The 23614-nt window shown below is 42.4% G+C and overlaps 2 protein-coding genes across 5 annotated transcripts in view; one reads left to right on the forward strand and one right to left on the reverse strand.

Moving 5' to 3' along the window:
• Window positions 1-23614, reverse strand: part of NPAS3 (neuronal PAS domain protein 3) — a 1959780-nt gene that overhangs the window by 294453 nt on the left and 1641713 nt on the right. The window lies entirely within an intron of this gene.
• LOC117363481 lies at window positions 12959-16526 on the forward strand. The gene is made up of 3 exons (XM_033951271.1): window positions 12959-14350; window positions 14860-14928; window positions 15025-16526. Exon 3 carries the CDS (start codon window positions 15043-15045, stop codon window positions 16423-16425), a length of 1383 nt encoding a protein of 460 aa, XP_033807162.1. The 5' UTR covers window positions 12959-14350; window positions 14860-14928; window positions 15025-15042; the 3' UTR covers window positions 16426-16526.

A 23614-nucleotide genomic window follows, 5' to 3' on the forward strand; every position in this document is an offset into this window, starting at 1 on the left:
AAATATATTGAATAGCAGTGGTCCCAGCACTGACCCTTGTGGGACTCCACTCGTGACCCCTTTCCAGTCAGAATAGTGTCCCTTTACTCCTACCCTCTGTTTCCTGTCCGCCAACCAGTTTCTGAGCCATCTGTGTATGTCCCCTTCCACCCCGTGGTTCCACAGTTTCCTTAGCAGACGCTCGTGAGGTACCTTGTCGAAAGCTTTCTGGAAATCCGGATATACTACTTGAGAACATAGGGCTCCTTTCATCAAGCCGCGCTAGCGGGGTTAGCACGCGTGACTTTTAATCACGCGCTAACCCCCGCTCTGGACAGAAAACTAATGCCTGCTCAAGGCAGGCGTTAGCGGCTAGTGCGGCTGGAGGTTTAATGTGCACTATTACGCGCGTTAAACCGCTAGCACAGCTTGATAAAAGAAGCCCATAGACTATGGAGGTAAAAAAAGTGGCTAACTGGCAAGCTTTCTTTGAGTGCTCTACTATGAGAGCTTTGGCACGGAATATGTTGGTTGCAATTATTTATTTATTTATTTAAAAATTTATATACCGTAGATTGGATTGGGTTTTCTTATTTGATTTACCACTATTGACATAAGTATTTAGCGGTGTACAATAAAAATCTTATTAAAATATAATACAATTAGCTCACAGACAACAAAAATCACAATAAAACAATAATTAAAATGAGTAGAAACACGTCAATCATTGCTAGATCCTATAACAACAGCTCACTTCCATAATATTGCTGAAATAATTCTATTTTTAACAGCTCACAAAATGACAAGTATGACAAACCATCAAAGAATTTGTCAAACAAAGAATTCCATAACGTAAGACCTACATAAGAAAAAGCTCTAAGTCTCATGAGAGACAACTTTATAACACCTAGGCCTGGCAATAGAAATAGCTCTTTGCTGGAAGAACACAGCGATCTCTGTTAACTATATCTTCCCAACTCATTTGCCACATATAATGGAGATTTCAAATGCTATCTTTGAATACTGTACACAATTGCTTGAATTTAATACATCAGTCTATGGGTAAACAATGAGGTTTATATTGTGAGTCCACATCATACACAGCTAGCACTACACTTCTACACTTGGTAAAAAAGCTGATTTTTCTAAAGTCAATCCTGCCTCCGCTTGGTTTCTCCCTCCCTTCCATTTCCATGTGATCGGGAAGAGGAATGAATATATAACTTTGATAAAACAACTGAAGTCTACACTCTTTGCCCTTGATGTCCTGCTGTGGTTTGCAAACAAGGAGCAGGTCCTGCTCCTTAATGCGCTCCTTTGTGCGCAACTTTGGGTGCAAAGCTGGGGGCAATGCTGGTTCTACCCCAACATACTTTTTAGTACTTTTATTCTTAATTTTTTTTCTGTTGTATCTACGAAATTTGCTTTTCTTTTGCCCTTTGGTAAAACCCTTTTAAAATTTTGCACTTTTTCAATTGTATTTTATTGCTTAGTATCTTCCAACTTTTTAATGGATCCTAAGTCATCTTCAATTCCGTTTTTTTGGGGCCACAGACCCTCCTCAGTAGTTCCTGCAACAGACCACAACCCTTTGAATCTGATTAAATTAGATAATAATTATACTTTAAATACTTTAGTTGCTTTATTGCCTAATTCTCTAAACATTGGTATGATTAATATTCGTTCATTGCGTAGCAAACATCACGTAATAAAAGATTTGATAATTGAACACTCTTTAGACATTCTTTGTATTATAGAGACTTGGCTCTCTGAGGGAGATGAGGCTTATCTTTCCTACGCTAGTCCTTCAGGTTACAACTACAAGTATAATCATCGTACCGGAAAGAAAGGCGGAGGTCTTGCAATAATTTTCAAAGCTAGTCTATCCTTAGTAGTAGAACTAACTCAAACTAACAATACTATCCAATCTATCCAAGTTAAAGCCTAAAATAGATTTACTATTATTATATATTCCTCCTCCAATTAACCAGTCAGTGGTTACTCATCTTTTGTCCATAATTTCTGATTTCTCTACAACTTCACAATTAACTCTTCTTCTAGGTGACTTCAATGTTCACTTTGATGTCTCTTCCAATTCATTTACATCTGAACTGTTAACCCATATTAATGATCTTAGTTTTGTAATACTAAATTCAGATCCGACTCATACCCATGGTCATACTTTGGATGCGATTCTTGTTCCCAGTAAGTTAAGTTCAAACTTTTCACAACCTATTTCACTTCAAGTCCCTTGGTCCGATCACTACTTGATTCAAACTAAATTATTATTGCCATCTCCTAAGTCTTCTTTTCCAACCCCTAAAATTGTCACTCTAAGAGACTTTCAACATATTGATTATTCACTTGTTCCAACAGCATTTATAATAGACTCAGAAAAATTCGGCTCTGTAACTTTAACGGAACAAGTAACTATGTGGAATAAAGCTTGCAAATCTCTATTAGACAAAATAACGCCGTTAGTAACTCGGAAAATTTCTTCAAAAAAACAAAGAAACCCATGGTTTAATGCTTCCTTTGGGCTTTTAAAACAACAAATGCGCTCAGCGGAACGCAAATGGCGCTCCAAACCTACCCAGCATAACTTAGACAACTATAATAAACATTCACAGCATTATCGGCAAACAATCAATATTACTAAGAAACAATTCTATGCTAGAAAAATTTCTAAAACTAATAACTCATCTACCTTATTCAAAATTCTTAAGCAATTAACAGTATTTAAAAATGAAAAAATCAGCCAAACTGAAGAATCTCCAACAGCTCAAGCATTTGCAAACTATTTTCAGGAAAAAATTTCATTGATCAGATCTAAAATCACTAACAAAGTATCTACCCTTGCAAACTTAGCTAGTCCTTCTGAAAATGACAATGTAATAATTAGGAACAAGACATTTCATGCTGCACTATCCAATTTCCTCCTTCCATCTTTAAAAGCTATTGAAAACATTTTGCATTGTATTAACATTAAAGGTTCCAAATTAGAACCCATTCCTCCTTTTTTTCTTAAACGATACTTCACATTATTTGGACCATATATTCTTCAGATTATCCATACCTGCCTATCTACTGCTAATATTCCACCAGAATGGAAACATTCTATCATATCTCCAATCATAAAAGATCCAAAAAATAACCTTAACGATTGTTCTAACTACCGTCCAATAGCAAATCTACCTTTTCTATCCAAGCTAACTGAAAAAATCGTGTTTCAACAACTGTCTGATTTTGTAGAAAAAACGCATGTTCTGCATCCTAATCAAACTGGTTTCCGAATAAACCATTCTACAGAATACTCTTTACTTGGTCTCACTACAAGTATAAATTACTATCTTGACCAACATAAATCAGTTCTATTAATCTCTTTAGATCTTGCAGCAGCGTTTGACACTATCGATCATCATCTCTTATTGCAACGTCTTTCTTCTATAGGTGTAGCCGACCAAGCACTTGAATGGTTTCGCTCTTATTTTCTTGACAGAGCCTCTACAGTACATTTCAATAACTCAGTTTCAAAATCCTATCATTCTAACTTTGGTATTCCACAAGGCTCCATCTTATCACCTCTTTTATTTAATATCTATTTGGCTCCTCTCCTGACCCTCTGTCAATCAATAGGGTTTACCGTTTACGCCTACGCCGATGATCTTCAATTATTGCACCCCATTGATCCCAATAGCCAAAATGAGATTCAGTCAATTAATCACAAATTAAATAAAGTTCACGACTGGTTAAATACTAATAAGCTTTCTTTAAATATTTCGAAAACTAACACTCTCCTCTTCCCCGGGAAAGAGGGAGCACAATTAATTTCTCCAGTCACCATTGAAAATACTCCACTTCCACCAATCACAACTACTAAAATCTTAGGTGTCCTTATAGACAATAAGTTAACATTTCGACCACAAATTAGTGCATTGGTTAAAAATTGTTTTTATAAATTAAGGATGATTCGATCGTTGGCCCCTCTAGTTGATATTGGTTCCCTGAATGTTCTGATCCATGCACTCGTAATATCAAAAATGGACTATTGTAACTCATTATTAAAAGGGATCTATCATAAAGACTTAAAACGCTTGCAGCTTATCCAAAACACAGCCATTAAGATAATCTCGGGCGCAAAGAAATTTGATCATGTTACTCCTTTGCTTCAAAAAGCCCACTGATTGCCTGTCTCATACAGGGTAAGTTATAAAATCGCCCTTCTGACATTTAAAACTTTGCAGACCAATACACCAGCATTTATAGACAGACTTTTGATCCCATATGACCCTCCGAGAGCTTTAAGATCTATTTCTCAATACAATCTTAACATTCCATCTTTAAAAATAATCGGTACACGTCATACCTCAATTTTTTCTGTGACAGCTTGTTCAATGCTTTGTAGTTCCGAAAAAGCGTTTAATCAAAATTCTGAATAAACAAATAAAAAAAACAAAAAAAAAACTACTGTCTGGTCTCTTTTTTCCTGGGGGGGCTCTTTGAATAGCTTAATAGTAAGTGCCCTGGAGAACTGGGCTCAGTCCCCATCGCAGTTCCTTGTAACCCTGGGAAAGTCACTTAACGCTCCATTGCCCCAAGTACAAAAACACCCCAGATTGCAAGCCCGCTAGGGACAGAGAAAGAACAGGTAAAACCATCATTACATATTAAACCATGTGATATAACAATCAAGATTTTAGGAGTAATCCTGGACTCCAAATTGTCTTATCAATTGCAGATCTCTTCATATTACGCTTCATTAGATCCATTTGTTCACTACTTTTTACAGAGGTCTTGAAAATATTGATACACTCACTAGTGATTCAGCAACTTGGCTATTATAATTCGCTTTATATAGGCATACGTCAGAAGGATATTCGAAGGCTGCAGCAAATATGCTGCAGGAAAAATGGCGGAAGCACTGATAAAAGAAAGCATCGATGATCACTTGGAAAGAAACAAACTTCTGATAACCAGCCAACATGGTTTCTGCAGGGGGAGATCGTGCCTAACCAACTTACTACACTTCTTCGAAGGAATTAACAAACAGATAGACAGAGGTGACCCCATAGACATCATATACCTTGATTTCCAAAAAGCCTTTGACAAGGTGTCCCATGAACGATTACTCCGGAAACTGAAGAACCATGGGGTGGACGGAGACGTACATAGATGGATCAGAAACTGGTTGGCAGGAAGGAAACAAAGGGTAGGGTTGAAGGGACACTACTCTGACTGGAGGAGGGTCACGAGTGGTGTTCCGCAGGGCTCGGTGCTCGGGCCGCTGTTATTTAATATATTCATAAATGATCTAGAAACAGGGACGAAGTGTGAGATAATAAAATTTGCAGATGACACCAAACTATTTAGGGAAGCTCGGACTAAAGAGGACTGTGAGGAATTGCAAAGGGACTTGAACAAACTAGGAGAATGGGCGACAAAATGGCAAATGAAGTTCAATGTTGAGAAATGTAAAGTATTGCATGTGGGAAGCAGAAACCCGAGGTACAACTATACGATGGGAGGGATGTCATTGAATGAGAGTACCCAAGAGAGGGACTTGGGGGTAATGGTGGACAGGTCAATGAAGCCGACTGCACAGTGCGCAGCGGCCGCTAAGAGAGCGAATAGAATGCTAGGTATAATCAAGAAGGGTATTACAGCCAGGACGAAAGAAGTTATCCTGCCGATGTATCGGGCGATGGTGCGCCCACACCTGGAATACTGTGTCCAGTTTTGGTCGCCATACCTTAAGAAGGATATGGCGTTACTCGAGAGAGTTCAGAGAAGAGCGACACGTCTGATAAAAGGGATGGAAAACCTTTCATATGCTGAGAGATTGGAGAAACTGGGTCTCTTTTCCCTGGAGAAGAGGAGACTTAGAGGGGATATGATAGAGACTTATAAGATCATGAGGGGCATAGAGAGAGTAGAGAGGGACAGATTCTTCAAACTTTCAAAAAATAAAAGAACAAGAGGCCATTCGGAAAAGTTGAAAGGGGACAGATTCAATACAAATGCCAGGAAGTTCTTCTTTACCCAACGTGTGGTGGACACTTGGAATGCGCTTCCAGAGGACGTTATAGGGCAGAATACAGTACTGGGATTTAAGAGAGGATTGGACATTTTCCTGCTGGAAAAGGGAATAGAAGGGTATAAATAGAGGATTACTGCTCAGGTCCTGGACCTGTTGGGCCGCCGCGTGAGCGGACTGCTGGGCAAGATGGACCTCAGGTCTGACCCAGCAGAGGCATTGCTTATGTTCTTATGGCTTCAAATAATTCAAAATACAGCAATTCGATTGATCTATAATTTACATTTGACCATGTAACTTCTTTTTTCAAAGAAGCACATTAGCTACTTATAAATCACTGAATTACTTATAAAATTATTTTACTGATTTTTAAAACGTTAAACACAAGATAAACCTTTAAAATGTCCGAAAACCAGCCTAAGTCGGCACTGAGACGTCCTAATAGCAGGGATGTCCAAGTGCTGATAAAACCATCTTTATGCACTTGCAGCAGCACTTCTAAGCTGCTGTGTATCCAGAGATCAAAGAGGCATGTTGGGAGGTGTGCTATGGGCGGGAACTATGCGGGCTTCAACCTGGATGTACTGCAGGCATCTAAGTTCCACAAAGGTGCCCAAACTGACAAGAAGACCACTGAAGGATTTAAGGCATGCCCCCCTTACTCCCTCAGTGATCATGATCTCCTCCCATCACCCAAAGAGCGAAAAAAAACCCCAAACAAATCCGTAGGCTTCCCATCAGCTGATCGCAGCATAGGAATCCCCATCAGCTGAGCCAGTTTCAGGGATTCTTGGCAGCTCAGCTGATGGGGATTCCTACATCCTTCCCCCTGACCTTCCCTGAGATCCCCTGACATCCTGGACCTCCCTCAACATCTCCACACACCCCTCCCTCACATCCACCTAACATTCCTGGGCTCCCCTCACACATCCCCAGACCCTCTCCTTACCTTCGGATGAAAAAATGGCAGGAGGGTAGCCAACTCCCTCCTGCCTATAGGGCCGCATGCTGCAAATGACGGGGCTTATCCCATTGTCTTTAATAAACTCAAATAATCCAAATAATTTGAATTTGAAAAAAGAAAAACCCTAATTAGATGTTTAAGTCAAACCAAAAATGTTTGCTGTGCATATCCATAGCTCTTTGAGAAGGAGCAGTCATGCTTAATGTGACCATACGCCCTGTTTTGAACGGGACCATCTCACTTTTAGCGCACCTGTTCTGTTGTCCCCACGCACAGCTTCGGGATGCCAAAATGTCCCATTTTAAGAAGGAGCGGAACAGGCAAGCTAAAAACAGGCTGCCGCCGCCTATTTCTCCAAGCCACCACCGCACTAACAGATCATCTTCATGCAGTGACTGCACAATCCTTCCACCCGACATCAATTCTGATAACAGAGAGGAAGTTCCTGGCTGGCCCATCCCTTTGCTCAGCACTGAAGTCAGGCTTACCGGTCTGTAATTTCCTGGATCTCCCCTGGATCTTTTTGAAAATTCACGTAACATTGGCCACCCTCCAATCTTCATGTACTGCAAACAATTTTTGTGACAGATTACAGATCACTAACAGGTCAGCAAGCAATTTCATGTTTGAGTTCTTTTTGTACCCTGGGATGTATACATCCGGTCCAAGTGATTTATCGCTTTTAACTTATCGATTTGATTTAGTACATCTTCCAGATTCATCAAGATTTCTTTCAGATCCTTGAAAACCATTTCCGGTTCAGGTAGATCTCTTACATCTTCTTCCATACAGACTGACACAAAGAGTTCATTCAGTCTCTCCGCTATGGCCTTAACCTCCCTGAGTGCCCCTTTTGCTCCTTGATCATCCAATGGCCTCACAGATTTCCTCACAGGTTTTCTGCTTCTGATGTACCAAAAAAAAATTGTTATGAGTTTTTGCCTCTTTGGCAAGTTTCTCTTCAGATTCTTTCTTAGCTTTCTTTAACAATGCTTTGCATTTAACTTGCCAGTGCTTGTGTTTTTTCTTATTTTCTTATTTTGGATCCTTTCTCCATTTTTTAAAGGATTTTTTGTGGCTCTAATAGCCTCTTTCACATCAATTTTTAACCATGCTGGCTCAAGTCCTCTTCTTTCCATCTTTGTTAATACGTGGAATACATCTAGTCTGGGCTTCCATGATGGTTAAAAAAAAAAAAAAATAACATCCACACCTGGTTTACAGTCCTAACCTTTGCAACTGATCTTTTTAGCTTATTTTTAACCATTTTCCTCATTTCTTCATAGTTGCCCTTACTTACCTATTTCATTTTGAATTGCTTAACATTTTGAACTTTGGCTCATCTTGCCTACTATACTGGAATTCCTACTTATATATACGCTCTTTCTCCTTTTATCAGCCGATGCAGAACTTGTGTTCATCTCAAGACAACTCTTTGATAATTCCTTCTCATAAACATTTGAGGCTGGATGTTTCATGCAATACTGCATATGCCTGTGTTGCTCCATAATTATGGAACTCTCTTCCCGTGAACCTTCAGCTGGAAGGCTCTTATTTGAAATTTAAAACAGCCCCTAAAATCTGAATTTTTAGACCATAGGCAGAAGAATGCTTTTTTATTTGGGGGGTCTAAAAGCTCTGCCCCAGACCCCACACCCCCAATAATAGTACTAATTGTAATTCCATTTCTTCCATTCATTCTTCAAATACACATAATATAATCTTATTAACAACTAGTTGTTAAGCCCGTTACATTAACGGGTGCTAGAATATATGTCTGTCTGTCTTTTTCTTTCTGTCTCTTTCCTCCCTCCATTTCCCTGTGTAGCGCTGTCTCTGCTTTCTTCCTCAGTCTGCACTCTCAAGCTGTAACATTACTGCTTAGCTTTTTCTCCCTGCAAGCATCTCTGCTCTCTTTCTCATCCCTAGTCTCTTTGCTCTTTTTCTCTTCTTGCAGGGGTCTCTGCTCTCCTTTTTGTATATGTTCCTGATTCCTTCAAACTTCTTCAAACTTTCAAAACATAAAAGAACAAGAGGGCATTCGGAAAAATTAGAAGGGGATAGATTCAAAACAAATGCTAGGAAGTTTTTCTTTACTCAGCGGGTGGTGGACACCTGGAATGCGCTTCCAGAGGATGTAATAGGGCAGAGTACGGTACTGGGGTTTAAGAAAGGATTGGACAATTTCCTGTTGGAAAAGGGGATAGAGGGGTATAGATAGAGGATTATTACGCAGGTTCTGGACCTGTTGGGCCGCCGCGTGAGCGGACTGCTGGGCACGATGGACCTCAGGTCTGACCCGGCAGAGGCATTGCTTATGTGCTTATGTGCTTATGTGCTTCTGTTTTCTCTGTATGCTCCTGATCCTGTGTTTCCCTGTAGGTGTCTCTTTTTTTTATTATTTTATTCCTTCTTCAGTCTCTGTTCTTTATCTGAACATTCCCTTCCTCAGTCTCTCCAACTGCAGCTCTCTTGCCCTCTAAGCCCCTGCTGTGCATGTCACTCCTGATCCCCTCTAGTGTTTAAGCCTGTTAAAGCCTCCTTCCTTCACATGTCCCCTATTTTCAGCCCCAGCTCCAAACTCATTTTTTAGCCCCCCCAGCCCTCTTCTCCCATCTTTTTCCTTTCAGCTTCCAGCCCCCTTTTCTCCCATGTCCCTGGAGCCTATTAATCCACCGAGAAGCCCCACCCTTCCCTGGCCCAAATGGAAGCGTCTCTTTCCCTCTCTGTGGCAGTGGTTGTTTTTATTTTTGGTTTTGGCCAGGGTTTCTCCCACTCTTCCTCCCCTTCCCCTTTTGCCCCCTCTCACTGTTTTGCTCTCCTGTTCTCACCCAATTTCTGCCTTGCTTTCCCTTTCTCTTCCAGGACCGGTCTTGCTGTGTTGTTATGGCGGCTGGGTTTCCATGGCAACCCTGCTCGCGGGTCTGTGAGTGTCGGGTCCTAATGTTATTTCCTCCTATTTGAAGCTGTCCGGGTCTGGCAGCGCCGTGTCGGGTGGAACCGGGGAGGCGGGGCCTGGCTCGGTAGGTGGTGGAAGAAGGCTGGGGAGCCGCTCGATGGATCGCAAAAAAAGGAGGAGGGGCTGGGCACTCGGAGAAGGGAGCCATTTTAAAAGGCGCCCCCGCGGCTCCTCTCATGCGCTGCAGTTGCGTCGGAAGATGAGAGAGGAGCCGCGGCGGTGGCTTTGTGGGTCCGTAGTCAGACTCTCTGTAAAGCGCCGCAAGGGAGCCGTTTACAAAGGCGCCCCCGCGGCTCCTCTCATGCGCTGCAGTTGCGTCGGAAGATGAGAGAGGAGCCGCGGCGGTGGCTTTGTGGGTCCGTAGTCAGAGAGAAGTAAGACTGGGGACTCGCGCATGCGCACTCCTGCAGCTACAGACCTACAGCGCACAGAACAGCAAATAGGAGTGCGCATGCGCGAGTTAGCCTTTTATTATATAGGATACATAATAGTATTCACATAATTAAACTATACAAAGCAAAGAAAATTTTAATTAACTATCATTTATATTCAGAGAAGTCAATGCAAATTAAAAAATAGAAATAAAACAAAAGATGAAAAACAAGATAACATCATTTTATTGGACTAATACATTTTTCAATTCGCTTTCAGAGGCCAAAACCTCCTTCCTCATGTCAGTACAGTACACTGCAGTTATGGTATCTTGTCCTGACCTGAAAAATGGGGTTTTAGTCTCTGAAAGTTAGTTAAATATATATTAAAATTAATCCAATAGATAGATCACCATATTTCCATTTTCTGCTTATAAATGTTTATCAACACAGCTACAATACTATTTTATTCTAAAAAAAATATTCTTTTTTATTTTTATCTTTGTTGTCACTAGTTTCAGCTTTCCTCATCTTCTTTTCACTCTCTTCCATTCAGCAGGCACATCTCCAAGTACTAGCTCTGAGTCTCTTCTAGCCCAGTATCTGCTCCCTCTTTCTTGGCTCTTCATCCTTGTAGCTTTTCATTTCCCTGTCTGTTCTCTCTTCCCTCCTGCCCTATCCCCCATGGTCCAGCATTCTTCCTCTCTTCCCTCACTCCTATTGTCTGGAATCACTCCCTTCTGCTTCTGGATATAACATCTTCTTTTTTCTCTACCCTCTCCTTCTATGTATCTCTCTTTTTTCTCATCCACTCCCATGTGCAACATCTCTCTCTCCCTCCCATATGCCCTCGGTCCAACATCTCTCTTTCATCTCCCCCCAAGCATCATCCCTCCCTTCCTTCTCTTCACCATCTAATCCAATATTTCTCCTTCTCTCCATCATGCACCATCTCTCCCCTCCTCCCCTCCACTATTTAATCCAATATTTCACCCTCTATCCCTTCCTCCCCTTTACCATCTAATCCAATATTTCTCCCTCTCTCCTCCATGCACCATCTGTTCTCCCCTCCACCATCTTATGCAATACTTCTCCTGCTTCCCAATATACTATCTCCCCCTTTCTCCTGTCCATCTAAGCCAATATTTCTCCCTCTCCCCCCATGCACTCACTCCCCTTCCCCTCCATCATCTTATCCACTATCTCTCCCACCCCTCCCCATGTCCAACATTTTCTGTCTCTCCAAGCAGCATCTCTCTCTTCACTCCACACCATTGCTGTCTCTCCTTTTCTCCCTAGCCCCCTTCTTCACCTCATATCTAGCATCTCTACAACTCTCCTCTTGCTTTTCAGTGGATCAGTGGCAGCCAGCAGCAATTCTGGTGACAGGTCAAAAACGCGCAAGACAATCGCGCGCAGACAAAATAGCGCAGACAAATAAGCGCAAAGACAATTGCGCGCAAGACAATTCAGCGCAGCGACAACTCAGCGCAAGACAATTCAGCGCAGCGACAACTCCGCGCAAGACAATTGAGCGCAAGACAATTGAGCGCAAGACAACTCAGCGCAAGACAACTGAGCGCGCCACTAGAGGCCGCTTGACCATCGGAGGACACGCGCACGTACAGCACGTGAACACGTCATCACGTCAACGTGTGTTATGTATGATTCCCTTGACTCTTTGCGTTTTCAACATAAATCACGTGAATGCATTTTCGTTACCATGGTTACGTTATCTCATGATATATATTCTCCGAACAGCATTAAAATACAAGTCACGTGAATGCATTTTCGTTACCATGGTTACGTTATCTCATGATATATATTCTCCGAACAGCATTTAAATACAAGTCACGTGAATGCATTTTCGTTACTATGGTTACGTTTCTACATTATATATGTCCTCCTTCCTTTCCCGCCTTCCTTTCGCTGCCTGACCGTGTCCGTTATAGGTAAAGATCTGGTTTTGCTGGTACTTGATCTATAACGAATATTTGTCTTGCGCGGATTTTTCTCGCCTCTGGTGAGAGCGAACGTCCACATTTCTTCATTTACAGGTATGTTTATATTTACGCTTCACGCGCAAGAAAAGGGAGGGGGGTATGGTTCATAGACAATTGCGCGCAAGACAATCGCGATCATAAAACTCAGCGCAATTGATCCTCAAGTTTATATAGGTATGTTGATATTTACATTTTCAGTTCTTGTATTGCGCGCAATTGTCTATGAACCAGTGATATTTACGCGCAATTGTCTATGAACCGCGATTTGGTCCCGTATCTAAACGCACAGGTCCTTAAAAATCTTGTCTTGCGCGCAATTGTCTATGAACCAAAGCGCGCCGGCGCGCCGGGTCAAAGGCGTGCCCACCCTATTGAGCGCAGCGCGCGATGCCGCACCTTTCTAAATTACTGTTTTTAGGGCTCCGACGGGTTCATAGACGATTGCGCGCAAGCCGCGCCGCTCTAAATGACCGTTTTTAGGGCTCCGACGGAGGGCGAGGGGGGGGGAACCCCCCACTTTACTATAATGTGGAGGGTTACGACCCCCAAACCCCCGATAACGCCGGCGCGATGTCTATTAAGTAAACAGAAGGGGGTTCCCGAACAAAACCCCCCGTCGGAGCCCCTAAAAACTGTAATTTGGTGCGGCGGCGCGCCTTGCCTTAAATTGGCTTTCGTCTTTCGCGCCGTTGTCTATGAACCTTCTCATCCAGCCCTGTCAGGGGCAGGGACCTGAAAAGGGGCACGGAACGCGGATTTTTAAGGACACCCCGTCTTGCGCTTAGTTTTCCCGCATGTTAAAAGAGCGAGAAGGTTGAGGTATGGTATTAAGATTATGTATAATGTGATGATGGATATTAATTGGAAGCATAATTGGATGGAGTTATAGATTTTAAAAGTAATAAATATCTAAAAAAACTTGTTGGCATGAGGTAAAAACTCTTATGCCAGCAACACTAGTATCTGAATATGTTTAATTTGAGGATTGTATCATGATGTAATGATGCAATATTATTGGGTAAGTGCATGAGAAAAAAAAAGGAAAATATCAGCACAGGAGTCACCATTCAACATATAAGTAATAATTTGAAAGTATCTAGTTTTGGGTACAATTCATTATGTCACATTATCAAAATGGAAAGAACAGTAACAATAAAAAAGGGAGACATTAACATCTTACTGTAATGAATATACACTATTTTCTATTTAAAGATACACTGTCTTATTGTTGGGAGGGTGTCTAAATTATACTATTATCATTCATATTGGGAAAAGTAAGAGTGGGGAAGTGGGTTGGGAAGGGAGGTACTTGATTGACATGTGATGTATTTCATTTTAATGTTTTGATTCTTGTACACATGATGTGTCATTTAAAATGAATAAAGATTTTTTTAAAAACCGAGTGTGCTCACGGTTTATAGTTTTATAAAGGCATTGGGTACCATTTTCTTTTGCAGGTATCATACATAAGAGGATATTCACATTTACAGGTATATGCATAGCTTCATTTTTTGGTTTTGCTAAATTGGAACAATAGGATAGGATAAATAGTCTGATGGTAGGGCTTATTGGGGTACACTTTTAGCCTTGGGTGTGTAGTGAGGGTGATTGTATACAATTGTTGTGGGTCCTTGTTTTGGGCCTCTCTGCCTTCCTTCTGTCTGCGATTAGGTATAATGACGTTCTTAATCCATGATTGTTGGCAAGCCAGATTTTAACTATTACAGGTATGATTGCAAAGGTAAGTACAGACATAGTGGGTGTTGTTTGTTATATCTATGTGCTAACCTTATAAATTTTAGTCTTGCAGTCATGTGCTGAGGGATATGAATTTGCTGAAACCCTAGTGTTGTCTAGAAGTTCAATCTTGGAGGCAACGTAAGTACAGAGGTATAGGGATTTGTATGTCCTATGTATATAATAACCTTATCTAATCTACTACTGAAGGTGACTACAATCAACAGAGGACATTCAAGAGACCACGATCAACAGAGGACACACATCTTCAGTGTTTTGCTGACAGGAATCGCACCCTTGCAGGTATATGGTGTTGTGCCATAGCACTGAACTTTACATATAGGGATTTGTATGTCCTATGTATATAATAACCTTATCTAATCTACTACTGAAGGTGACTACAATCAACAGAGGACATTCAAGAGACCACGATCAACAGAGGACACACATCTTCAGTGTTTTGCTGACAGGAATCGCACCCTTGCAGGTATATGGTGTTGTGCCATAGCACTGAACTTTACCTATAGGGATTTGTATGTCCTATGTATATAATAACCTTATCTAATCTACTACTGAAGGTGACTACAATCAACAGACTACAATCAAGACACCACAGTCAACAGAGGACAGACATCTTCAGTGTTTTCCTGACAGGGATCGCACCCTTGCAGGTATATGGTGTTGTGCCATAGCACTAAACTCTACATATGTATGGCCTAACCTCACCTATTTGACCTTTGCATGTTTTTTTGTGTGCTGGAGATTGGTGGGGGGTGAACATTAAGTTTACATGCATGTTATAATTCTTGCAGGTACTGGTTCAGGGTTGAAGGTCGACTACAGTTCCTGAGGGTTTCATCGATATACTTCCAGTCTTACAGGTATGATGTTCTTTTGAGTAGTGCATTCATGATATAGGCAATTGTATATCAATTGCAAGTCAAAATAGGATAATGTTATTAATTGTATGGTTTCAGGAGTGATTTGACATAGACATGGAAGTAATAACTTCACAGCGTGGGAGAGAGCACTGGGTTAATGAGGGCTATCGATATCGGCGTGACCGAGTGATGGCAGACGGATCCACGTCCTGGAGGTGTGTGCGCCGTGACTGTGTGGGAAGAAGAAAGAGGCTCGTTGATGGATCTTCTGTTGAGATAACGGCGCATGTGCATGCACCCAACAATGCTAGAATTGAAGCTGATCGAATGATGGGAGACATACGTGAAAGAGCTGTGGCTACGGTTGAAAGGCCACGTCAGATCATTCATGGCACAACAGCTGGTACAAGTTTAGAAGCCGCTACATTATTGCCTGCATACACCTCCATGCAGAGAACAGTTAATAGAAAGAGAAATGCAGGCCATCTAGCAATGGGTAATCCCAGGTGCATAAGAGACATACAAATTCCTGAGCCGCTACAAAGAAGCACACGTGGTGAACAATTACTGTTGTGGGATTCAGGTGAAAATGATGAAAGACGCATATTCATTTTCACTACAGAATCTAATCTTGAGGTGTTGGAGCAACATGGACATTGGTTCATGGATGGGACATTCAAAGTTGCCCCCCATTTGTTTGTCCAAGTCTTTACCATCCATGCATTTGTAGACAATCGTGCACTTCCCATGGTCTACGTGTTGTTGAACAGTAAAAGGGAGGAGGACTATGAACGTGTGTTGAGGAAACTGCTGGAAACCAGAAACACGTTGGCACCATTGACAATCTTGATGGACTTTGAGAGAGCAAGTCTGCAAGCTGCCCGCACTGTATTTCCCAATGCTACAGTTTCTGGCTGCCTGTTCCATCTGGGTCAATCATTGTGGCGCAGAATTCAACATGAGGGACTGACCGCCAGCTATAGAGATGAGGAGAGAGTAAGAATGTTCACCAAAATGCTGTTAGCATTAAGTTTTGTTCCTGTGGATGATGTTGCTGAGTGTTTCCAGACCTTGGAGGAGAGTCGACCAGATGAACTGACCCTGGTGTATGACTATTGGGAAGACAATTACATCGGGAGATTGCGGCCAAATGGGAGACGGGTGCCACCTTTTCCTATTCCTCTGTGGAATATGCGCTCCCGTGTGGAAGATGGACTGCCTCGGACCAATAATTCCGTTGAAGGTTGGCACCATGCATTTCAATCCTCTGTTGCATGCCACCATCCAACCATCTTTAAACTCCTTGAACATATACAGCGTGAGCAAGATCACACAGAACAGCTGCTTGCTCGATTCCAGGCTGGTAACCGCGCACCACCCAGCAGTAAGAGCACGTATGTGAGAGTGACGCAAAGACTAACAACGCTGCTGCCAACATATGGACAAACACCTCTCTTTCAATATCTCCGTGGTATAGCACATAATCTGGAACTGTAGAGTTTGATGTTGAAGTTCAGGTTTTCCTGTTGCTATGCTACAATTGTGTGCACTTTGTGATTTGAAATTTGCTTTGACATGTCCATATGGTCTCCCAAGCACATATGCTGCAGGAACAGGAGAGACACTTTGAAATAATAATAATAATAATAATAGTTTATTTTTATATACCGCCATACCCATGCGAGTTCAAGGCGGTTTACATTGAGTTACATTAGGGTCTGCTTAGACAGGCAGATTTACAATTATTTGTCAGAATTACAGATTTGTTATTTGAAGTACAGAATAACAGAGTTTCAATTATTTATCAGCTTTATTTGAACTAGACAGAGGATGCGGAAAGAGGGGAAAAAAGGGGGGAAGGCCTCATAAGGGGGCCGGATTGGGGAGAAATTGTCAGGGGGGGGTACAGTTTGGGTCTTGTTTGCGGAATAGGTAAGTTTTAAGTGATTTTCTGAAGCTGAGGTAAGTGGGGGCCTCTAGTATCATTTGTGCTAGCCATGGGTTCAGCTTGGCAGCTTGGAAGGCGAAAGTTCTATCAAGGAATCTTTTGAAGTGACAAAGTTTGGGTGAGGGGAAGGCGAACAGCTGAATACGACGGGATTTCTTGTTGGTGCGGTAGAGGTTGAAGTGAGGGTTGATGTAACTTGGTGAGGAACCATTTACCGCCCTGTAACAGAAGCATGCGAATTTGTAAAGGACTCTAGACTCGAAAGGCAGCCAGTGGAGTTGGTGGTAGAATGGGGTGACATGTTCCCATTTCTTTAGGCCAAAGATGAGGCGCACGGCGGTATTCTGGATTATTTTTAGTCTTCTGGTTGTTTTCTTCGTGGCGTTAAGGTATATGATGTTGCAATAATCTAGAATGCTGAGGATAGAGGATTGTACAAGAAGGCGGAAGGAAGTGTCATTGAAGTATTTTTTTATAGTGCGAAGTTTCCAAAGTGCAGAGAAGCTTTTCCTGATGACGAGGTCGGTGTGATTTTCTAAAGAAAGATTTTTATCCAGCGTGACTCCCAGGATTTTTAAGGTTGGTTCGAGTGGGAAGGTCATTCCTTTCAGTTGAATTGTAGTTTCTTTGATTTTGTCGTTGGGGGTGGCTAGGAAGAATTTAGATTTATCGGGGTTTAGTTTCAGTCTGAATGCTAGCATCCAGAGTTCGATCTGGTTGAGGATGTTTGTAGTGTGGTCGAGTATTTCATGTGAAAAGTTGGTGAGTGGGATGGATATTGTGATGTCGTCTGCATAAATGAAGAATTTGAGCTTGAGGTTATGAAGAAGGTTGCCTAGGGAGGCCAGGTAGATGTTGAATAGGGTGGGGGATAAGGGGGAGCCCTGCGGGACCCCGCAGGTGTTGTCCCAGCTGTAAGAGAAAGAGTTGTTCTTGCATACTTTGTAGGATCTATTTCTTAGGAACCCCTGAAACCAGTTAAGGACCTGGTCTGAGATGCCGATGTGAGCCAGGCATTCAAGGAGAATGGTGTGGTCTACCAGGTCAAAAGCGCTGCTCAGGTCAAGTTGTATGATTAAGGCACTTGAGCCCTGACTGAAGAGCGTGTGTAGGTGGTCGAGAAGGGAAGCTAAGATGGTTTCCGTGCTGTGGTCAGTACGAAAGCCTGATTGAAAGTCGCTGAGTATGTTAAATTTATCAAGGTATGCAGAGAGTTCCGCCTTTACCAGCCCCTCCGCAATTTTGGTGAATAAGGGGATACTGGCGATCGGTCTATAGTTAGATGGGGAATTGGGTGGTTCATTCGCATTTTTTATAATAGGGGTGATCATAATATGGCCTTGCTCAGACGGGAAGTTTCCTGAGGATAATAGAAATGTCTATGTCCCCCTCTCCTTTTGGTGGCCCGAAAGCTACAGGCCTGCAAACTGTTGTGCTCAGGATCTCTCCCCCAGGAGTTTCTCTGAAGCCCTCCTCTGACCCCTACCTATCCTAGTATCCACTGCTCTGACATGTGCCAAGCGTGAAGGTTTTTTATGCCGAGCAAGGTAACCCACTCAAGCATACTGTACTCGCTTTGACATTTTCAAGGTGTTGTGGGTGGTGTTCAAAGGCTTTTTCCTTCACGTAGGGAAGGTCAGATGGTGTCTTGGATGGAGCGGCTTCAGGGAAAGCGGCTGTGTTAAGGAAAATTTGAAAAACTTGAAATTGTACATTTCCTCCCTTGTTTTTGGTGGCCTAGAAAGTACATAAGCAGAAATGTCAGTCAGGTGCTGTCTCTGAAGCCATGAGATTCAGAAAAAGATGAGGACCCAGAATGGGTTGACAGGGGTGCAAACGTGATGGTGGCAGTCAGGTGTTGGCCTTTGCAGGACCCAGAAGCAGAGTCCCCCCCCAGCAAAATGTCAGTCAGGTGCTGTCTCTGAAGCCATGAGATTCAGAAAAAGATGAGGACCCAGAATGGGTTGACAGGGGTGCAAACCTGATGGTGGCAGTCATGTGTTGGCCTTTGCAGGACCCAGAATGGGTTGACAAGGGTGCAAACGTGATGGTGGCAGTCAGGTGTTGGCCTTTGCAGGACCCAGAAGCAGAGTCCCCCCCCCAGCAAAATGTCAGTCAGGTGCTGTCTCTGAAACCACTGCTCTGCCAATATCTCACTCTCCCACTACTGTTGGTTAACTGCTCTGCCAACTGTTGCTCTCACTCCCACAGATGTTGGTTAACTGCTCTGCCAATATCTCTCTCTCCCACTACTGTTGGTTAACTGCTCTGCCAACTGTTGCTCTCACTCCACAGATGTTGGTTAACTGCTCTGCCAATATCTCTCTCTCCCACTACTGTTGGTTAACTGCTCTGCCAACTGTTGCTCTCACTCCACAGATGTTGGTTAACTGCTCTGCCAATATCTCACTCTCCCACTACTGTTGGTTAACTGCTCTGCCAACTGTTGCTCTCACTCCACAGATGTTGGTTAACTGCTCTGCCAATATCTCACTCTCCCACTACTGTTGGTTAACTGCTCTGCCAACTGTTGCTCTCACTCCACAGATGTTGGTTAACTGCTCTGCCAATATCTCTCTCTCCCACTACTGTTGGTTAACTGCTCTGCCAACTGTTGCTCTCACTCCACAGATGTTGGTTAACTGCTCTGCCAATATCTCTCTCTCCCACTACTGTTGGTTAACTGCTCTGCCAACTGTTGCTCTCACTCCACAGATGTTGGTTAACTGCTCTGCCAATATCTCACTCTCCCACTACTGTTGGTTAACTGCTCTGCCAACTGTTGCTCTCACTCCACAGATGTTGGTTAACTGCTCTGCCAATATCTCTCTCTCCCACTACTGTTGGTTAACTGCTCTGCCAACTGTTGCTCTCACTCCACAGATGTTGGTTAACTGCTCTGCCAATATCTCTCTCTCCCACTACTGTTGGTTAACTGCTCTGCCAACTGTTGCTCTCACTCCACAGATGTTGGTTAACTGCTCTGCCAATATCTCACTCTCCCACTACTGTTGGTTAACTGCTCTGCCAACTGTTGCTCTCACTCCACAGATGTTGGTTAACTGCTCTGCCAATATCTCACTCTCCCACTACTGTTGGTTAACTGCTCTGCCAACTGTTGCTCTCACTCCACAGATGTTGGTTAACTGCTCTGCCAATATCTCTCTCTCCCACTACTGTTGGTTAACTGCTCTGCCAACTGTTGCTCTCACTCCACAGATGTTGGTTAACTGCTCTGCCAATATCTCTCTCTCCCACTACTGTTGGTTAACTGCTCTGCCAACTGTTGCTCTCACTCCACAGATGTTGGTTAACTGCTCTGCCAATATCTCACTCTCCCACTACTGTTGGTTAACTGCTCTGCCAACTGTTGCTCTCACTCCACAGATGTTGGTTAACTGCTCTGCCAATATCTCTCTCTCCCACTACTGTTGGTTAACTGCTCTGCCAACTGTTGCTCTCACTCCACAGATGTTGGTTAACTGCTCTGCCAATATCTCTCTCTCCCACTACTGTTGGTTAACTGCTCTGCCAACTGTTGCTCTCACTCCACAGATGTTGGTTAACTGCTCTGCCAATATCTCTCTCTCCCACTACTGTTGGTTAACTGCTCTGCCAACTGTTGCTCTCACTCCACAGATGTTGGTTAACTGCTCTGCCAATATCTCTCTCTCCCACTACTGTTGGTTAACTGCTCTGCCAACTGTTGCTCTCACTCCACAGATGTTGGTTAACTGCTCTGCCAATATCTCTCTCTCCCACTACTGTTGGTTAACTGCTCTGCCAACTGTTGCTCTCACTCCACAGATGTTGGTTAACTGCTCTGCCAATATCTCTCTCTCCCACTACTGTTGGTTAACTGCTCTGCCAACTGTTGCTCTCACTCCACAGATGTTGGTTAACTGCTCTGCCAATATCTCACTCTCCCACTACTGTTGGTTAACTGCTCTGCCAACTGTTGCTCTCACTCCACAGATGTTGGTTAACTGCTCTGCCAATATCTCTCTCTCCCACTACTGTTGGTTAACTGCTCTGCCAACTGTTGCTCTCACTCCACAGATGTTGGTTAACTGCTCTGCCAATATCTCTCTCTCCCACTACTGTTGGTTAACTGCTCTGCCAACTGTTGCTCTCACTCCACAGATGTTGGTTAACTGCTCTGCCAATATCTCACTCTCCCACTACTGTTGGTTAACTGCTCTGCCAACTGTTGCTCTCACTCCACAGATGTTGGTTAACTGCTCTGCCAATATCTCTCTCTCCCACTACTGTTGGTTAACTGCTTCTCTGAAGCCCTCCTCTGACCCCTACCTATCCTAGTATCCACTGCTCTGACATGTGCCAAGCGTGAAGGTTTTTTATGCCGAGCAAGGTAACCCACTCAAGCATACTGTACTCGCTTTGACATTTTCAAGGTGTTGTGGGTGGTGTTCAAAGGCTTTTTCCTTCACGTAGGGAAGGTCAGATGGTGTCTTGGATGGAGCGGCTTCAGGGAAAGCGGCTGTGTTAAGGAAAATTTGAAAAACTTGAAATTGTACATTTCCTCCCTTGTTTTTGGTGGCCTAGAAAGTACATAAGCAGAAATGTCAGTCAGGTGCTGTCTCTGAAGCCATGAGATTCAGAAAAAGATGAGGACCCAGAATGGGTTGACAGGGGTGCAAACCTGATGGTGGCAGTCATGTGTTGGCCTTTGCAGGACCCAGAATGGGTTGACAAGGGTGCAAACGTGATGATGGCAGTCAGGTGTTGGCCTTTGCAGGACCCAGAAGCAGAGTCCCCCCCCAGCAGAATGTCAGTCAGGTGCTGTCTCTGAAACCACTGCTCTCACTCTCACAGATGTTGGTTAACTGCTCTGCCAATATCTCACTCTCTCCCACTGTTGCTCATTTAATTTGAAGGGTGTGTATGGTCTTTCTTTTTCAAAGGTCGTATAGCAAAATGTGTGATTTCCACACATGGTGCATGAACAGATGATACACTTTAAATTGTCTATGTCCCCCACTCCTTTTGGTGGTCCAGACTGTTGTTTCTACTGTTTCACTTAAACTGTCTGTTAATTTGCTCCTGATGTTTTTTCACTGCTATAACCACATCCTTACTCACTGTCACTGATGTTTAACTGCTGTGCCACCTTTAATGGATATATTATTGCACACTTGTTTATGATTTAAAACGAATAAAGATATAATTCAGTATGTTGTACATAAAAGATCATGTATGGTGAACTGAAAGATTTTGTGTTGTTGACACTGCATTTGAACATATGTGTATTACATGTTTATCACATATGCAATATTTTAATAAACATTTACCAATGTTTAAAACATTTTGTTGTTTTCTTTATGTTAGTATGACATTAATAACTATGCCATTAAATGTAAATTTGTATTGTACTATCCAACTAAGTAACACGTAAGGACACAATGGAAACAATTAAGTGTTAGAAAGAATTGCAAGTGCTGCATTTAAATTAAAATTTGTTTTTTTTTTTAACACTTGATGTAAGATTAAAACATGAATAACATTTCCTGAAATCATATTTATTCCGACATAATTAAATACATAATTTGCCATAATACAATAATAAGTCAAGGCTACTGGATTGTCCTTCATCCTATTTATTTGAGGCAACATTGATTTCTAAACTAATAATATATATGGACAATACAATAAAAGATGATCTAATGTCCCAGCCTCAAGATGATAGTGGCAATATTTTTTAGGCCAAAGTTGTAGCCATTGAGATGCATCAATTGAATGCTTAATCTCAATGCTCCAAATGTCTCTAAGACCATGTTTTGTTGTTTTATTTACAAGTCCAGCTATTAAGTTATACCACCTGAAAGCATAAAATATTGTGATTTATTTAGACCAAATATATGTTGCAATTGTGAAAAGTCAAGCAGTTTACTATTAGTTATTACATCCTCTAAAGAACATATCCCTGCCAACATCCAATGCTTCCAAATGAATACATCTGAAGTTCTTCCACTAAATGTACATTTTCTAAAAGGTTTATTTCATCCATTTTCAAGTTCACAATTCCAATAGAAAAATATAATTTTCAATTCCTTCATTTATGTAGGTTAAATCATCTCCTGTACAATTGACCTGGTGGCATATTATCAGTGCAGAGTGACTTAGATTCCATTTTCATGTTAACATTAGGTCACTTAACTTTAGGACAAAGATAAGAATGAACAAACGACCCGATACACACCTTAGGATAATGATACCTACTTTCTGCATTGAGCAGTAAAGCACAGTTACTTACCGTAACAGGTGTTATCCAGGGACAGCAGGCAGATATTCTTAACGCATGGGTGACGTTACACACTACTCACTAGATATTCTTACGTCCCACCCTCCTCCCCGGGTTGGCTTCTTAGCTGGCTTATCCTAACTGGGGACCACGCTCTCCTCCGTCGGGCGTGAAGGCACTCGCGCATGGTGCGGCCAACTAGAACTTTCTAGTTAAAAAGGTCTGTACCGGGGCTCCGTCAGTGACGTCACCCATGCGTTAAGAATATCTGCCTGCTGTCCCTGGATAACACCTGTTACGGTAAGTAACTGTGCTTTCTCTGCATCCCTCTTCACAAACATATGTGATGTATGACTGTATTAATATATTAGGAGTGGAAAATGATGTGTAATAATTACAATAATTTACTCATGACTCCCTGATCTTTTTAAAATTAATATAATTTTATTGTTCTTATGTGTTTCCCATATTCAAAC

Source organism: Geotrypetes seraphini, chromosome 7 (genome assembly GCF_902459505.1).
Source record: "Geotrypetes seraphini chromosome 7, aGeoSer1.1, whole genome shotgun sequence".
In the NCBI taxonomy this organism is placed as follows: domain Eukaryota; kingdom Metazoa; phylum Chordata; class Amphibia; order Gymnophiona; family Dermophiidae; genus Geotrypetes; species Geotrypetes seraphini.

Excerpts from the sequence above, each read along its gene's own strand:
- LOC117363481 (XM_033951271.1), top strand. The coding sequence starts at position 15,043 with ATGGAAGTAATAACTTCACAGCGTGGGAGAGAGCACTGGGTTAATGAG.